The sequence below is a fragment of the Trachymyrmex cornetzi genome, unplaced genomic scaffold, assembly GCF_001594075.2.
Source record: "Trachymyrmex cornetzi isolate Tcor2-1 unplaced genomic scaffold, Tcor1.1 scaffold299, whole genome shotgun sequence".
NCBI lineage: Eukaryota > Metazoa > Arthropoda > Insecta > Hymenoptera > Formicidae > Trachymyrmex > Trachymyrmex cornetzi.
The window spans coordinates 1,597,499-1,601,627 of NW_017297680.1; the positions used below are offsets into that span (position 1 = coordinate 1,597,499).

Genomic DNA, 4,129 nt, shown 5'->3' on the forward strand with positions numbered 1-4,129 from the left:
ATAGTTTTTCTAGAGTTGTTCCATATATGCACGATTGCCTTCAGCTCCAATAGACTTATTTGACACTATAAAGCAACATTATAAAGATTAAGTTAGCTCATGGTTTGTTTTACAGACAGGTGTGTCGGTTTACGCTACACCCCAATTTTAAATTAAAAATCGTATTATGAAAAGACTAAGAGAAAAAGTAATATAAATAAAACTTATTTCGGAAACTACAAGTATTTAAAATGACGTAATATTATAAATAATATAGTCACTATTATTGAAACATCACAATTTGCAAAAGAAAATCGTAAGAATTTTATTTTCGCATTTGTAGAATTCATTTTTAGCCGATTTGATATAGAAACAAGCCACAAACCTACGAATTATGAGTTTGTACTTCTTTAATTAGCTAAACAGAGATCATGATTTTATTAGTATTAATAAAGTGCAATAGTTAGTTTTCGAAAAATAAGGGGGTGTCATTTTAGGAGACCTATGTCAGTATTGGCGACTTTCCTCTACAAATTCATTTTCATCACATATCATGATACGTTCTAATGTATTAAATCGAGCACTGGGCATAAAAAGCAGAAATAAAGTATTAACACTATTCTATTCGATGAAATCAGAAGACGATGAAAGATTTAACAGTTTGAATAACGGCAAAAACAAATTTAATAAATAATTCATAAAAATTAATTTTATCTCTCGATTCATTTACCACATAGATTATGAGAAATTAATGAATTAATTCGGTAAGAAGTCTAAATCTTTCGTGATTACGGTATTAATCTGTTTTTTTGTAATTACTCGATAAATATAAGCCGTAATTATAACTTACGGCATGATTTTACCTTGCTTAGGTTGTCATTGTATAATACAACCATGTGCAAAAATATTAGGCACTTACAATTTTCTCGTATTTTATGAAAAGTTAAATATTTCGGCGAAAAGTAATGTCAGAGAGGTTTTCTACCACGCTTTTTAAGATGCGAGTGGGGCTTTAAATGTATGTTTGAATCTTTTCTACGATATTTTGTTCCTAAGTTACATAAAATTGAAAAATACCCACACAGCACACTTTATCCTGAGGATATCCCAAATTGTCCTATATTGACAAAGTGATCACACGGATATCCCATCCGGGAAATAAAAACAAAATATCGTAAAAAATCGTAGGATATAGCATAAGATATCGTATTAATATATTAAGATATCCTATCGCATTCAAATCTTTCCACTACACAACACAGTTCTCCAAGAAATGTCCTAAGGACGTCCAAGTACAGCAAAGGTTTGCAATTGGAGAGTGTCAAAACTAAAAGATTAAAAATAAAGAATGTCATAGTTACTTTGGACACAAACGATACAACGTACTGCATGCCAATTAAGATATATCTCACATGAAGTATCCTTGGCAGAAATTTGTGCAATTTGACTGAGCACCCAATTAGTTACTATCTATAGTACTACTGATTTCTCTTTATAGTACAAAAATACTACGTAGTAACTGGGCAAAATTAGTTAAAGCAGTTTTACTAGGCAATATCTGGGTCAATTCTGTACAAGAGATTTTGTATCAACACTAAAAATGTAATTGTCCAGTTTTCTACCAGTCATAGTTATGCAGTGCTCACGTAATATGTATACGCATATATTATTGCGATACATTATAACTGAATATATTTTTATGTTATATGTAAAATTGTTAATAATTAAATATGTGTGAAAATCGTGAACGCGTACAGAAATGTAGAGCAAAGAAAAAAAAACTAGAAGAATTTAAATCATTTACAGCATGTATGACTATCACAAAGATTGCAAAAAATGAGGTTAGAAGCAGTAAATATCAAAGATTAGAAATGACGAATGGGTCCTACAGAAATGAAATATATGCGAGTAGCGAAGAATTTTAGTATAGATACTTTGCTTATTTTACTTACGTTAATATAATATTAATTTTGTATAGAATAATTCAGATTATGTGAATGACCTAAATGAAGAGCCTATTCTAGTATTATTGTTCTCTTACTACTTAGTAAGTATTCAGATTTTGAACTTCTTTATTGTGCAGTAACTGCGAGAAAAGCGTTACATTGTGATTGGTATTCTAAACAGTTTTGCTGTTCACTTACTAGATAAAAGTCAGTACAACTTCCCAATAACCAATCATATACTACATAAAATTTCTACCAGGGATACAAAGATTTCTATTATATTAAATATTATACTAAGGTTGTATTCGATAACATTATCCGGGTGTCCCCGCGTATCATCTTACCTTTAGTATTAACATTAGGTGAACTTATCTTTAACATTAGGTGAACAATGAGGATACACAAAGGCATTCGGATAATATTTCCGAACGCAGCCTAAGAATATATAAATTACAGAGGTATGTGACATATTATTTCAAATTAATCTTCTATTTTTCATTATATGATAATGGATCAATATATTTCCCGCTTCCATGATATGATATCTTAAAACGTTTCCCTCTTATTTTAGATAACAACCACATATGTATATACACACGCATATATACTTATAATATCTCATGGAGTTCCTTGGATATCCCACAGATGTCGTCTAAGACGTCCGTGGAATCTCACACACGCGGACACTTGTACATCCCCTGGATATCTGTTGGATAATTGAGATCATCCATGGATATCACAAGATTATCGCGATATCCGTTGAAATTCCCTAGGATAAATTTTGCACATGGCTGTATATCCCTAAAATTAAAATTAATTCTATGCAATAATTGACTTTAAAAAAATCATTCAATTTATTAAATTCATGCTTATTTTAGATTTTGTTCCTTCCACACAGTTCACGCAAATTGTGCCTAGTTTATTACTTAGTTCCATCAGAGCCTATGACTTCAGACAAATGTATAGAGGGATCAACGTCTAAAATTTGATTTTATATTATTGAATTGTAATTACAATTATTACAATATTACATTATTTCCATCGCAATCATGTATACGAAATTATAATCCCTTGGTCCTTTTTCTGTTAAGAGATTGTCTAAACATTCGCATTAATAGGATATATGGTGACTCTGCCATTAAAAACAATGCATATGCACAGAAATAACTAATCACCATGAATCCTATGGACGTAGGGAGCTAAAAATAAAAATTGTGACAATAAGAATATTTATTATATCGAGGTTGTAGTTTTGATTGTTCATGTATATACCGAGGGCAGCAATTCATGATGAACAGATGTTTCACTATGCAAACGAATCGAACGTATGATAACAGGATGTATAAGGTAAGCGCAGTATGTAAGTCTACTAAGAGGAATCCAGATTTTCCATGATAAAATCTCCTTAATAATACCTGTAATAAAGCGTTTGATATAATAATGAAATGTTTTTTCTAAATTATAACATTGCTCTGTTATGATTTGTTATTGTCTTTACAAAAATGTTTATTGAGCCTTATATCTATTGACGCTAAAAATCATTCCGAGATCTCGGAATTTAAATTGTTGTCTGATAAATTAGTTATCTCAAACGTAATGCGTCAATGTTTCGCATTACGTTTGAGATAACTAATTTATCAGACGAGAATTTAAAAAGAATATACCACTGAAGAAAATTGTGAACCTACTGCAATTATGTGGACTGAGAAACTTGTAGACTGTACGTAAAGATTATTGCAAAAATCGGCATTGATTTACTGAGGCTAGTTCATACTACAATGGACTTTTGTTAGATATTATTCCAAATGATTGCAGTGAAAAATAAGTTCTATTATCATTTACAATTTATGCTATACATGTAACGTCAATTTTTAGTTTTAATGGGGCAATCTCGTTCAATATTTTCTTAATCCTTCCATCGAAAGAGAACACATATTTATAAATTAACTTGAAGTTATGCCTATATAAGCCAACACTGGTTGTTGATTGTGCAATTTTATTACAAATTTGGAGATTCCAATTACATATAATTCGTAAACGTTTCGACCTTGGTTTAGGTCATCTTCAGTACATCATATTGTCTGCTATTCGGTCATCTTAACATCTAATTATGGATCACCGCTATATTACGTACACTTAATTTCCATGTTAACTATATGTGAATCAATGTATCCTCAATTAATTATATTTTAAATGAATTCGTC

The 4,129-nt window shown here is 30.4% G+C and overlaps 1 protein-coding gene across 1 annotated transcript in view; it reads right to left on the reverse strand.

The window, feature by feature from the left end:
* Window positions 1–2,971: 2,971 nt before the first annotated feature.
* The window catches only part of LOC108762367 (nose resistant to fluoxetine protein 6-like), a 13,380-nt gene continuing 12,222 nt past the window's right edge, over window positions 2,972–4,129 (reverse strand). Inside the window, exons 12-13 of the mRNA XM_018509333.1 lie at window positions 3,198–3,340; window positions 2,972–3,124 (exon numbers count right to left, since the gene is read on the reverse strand). Coding sequence (XP_018364835.1) covers window positions 2,987–3,124; window positions 3,198–3,340 — 281 coding nt within the window. The 3' untranslated portion in view covers window positions 2,972–2,986. The remainder of the gene's footprint in view (window positions 3,125–3,197; window positions 3,341–4,129) is intronic.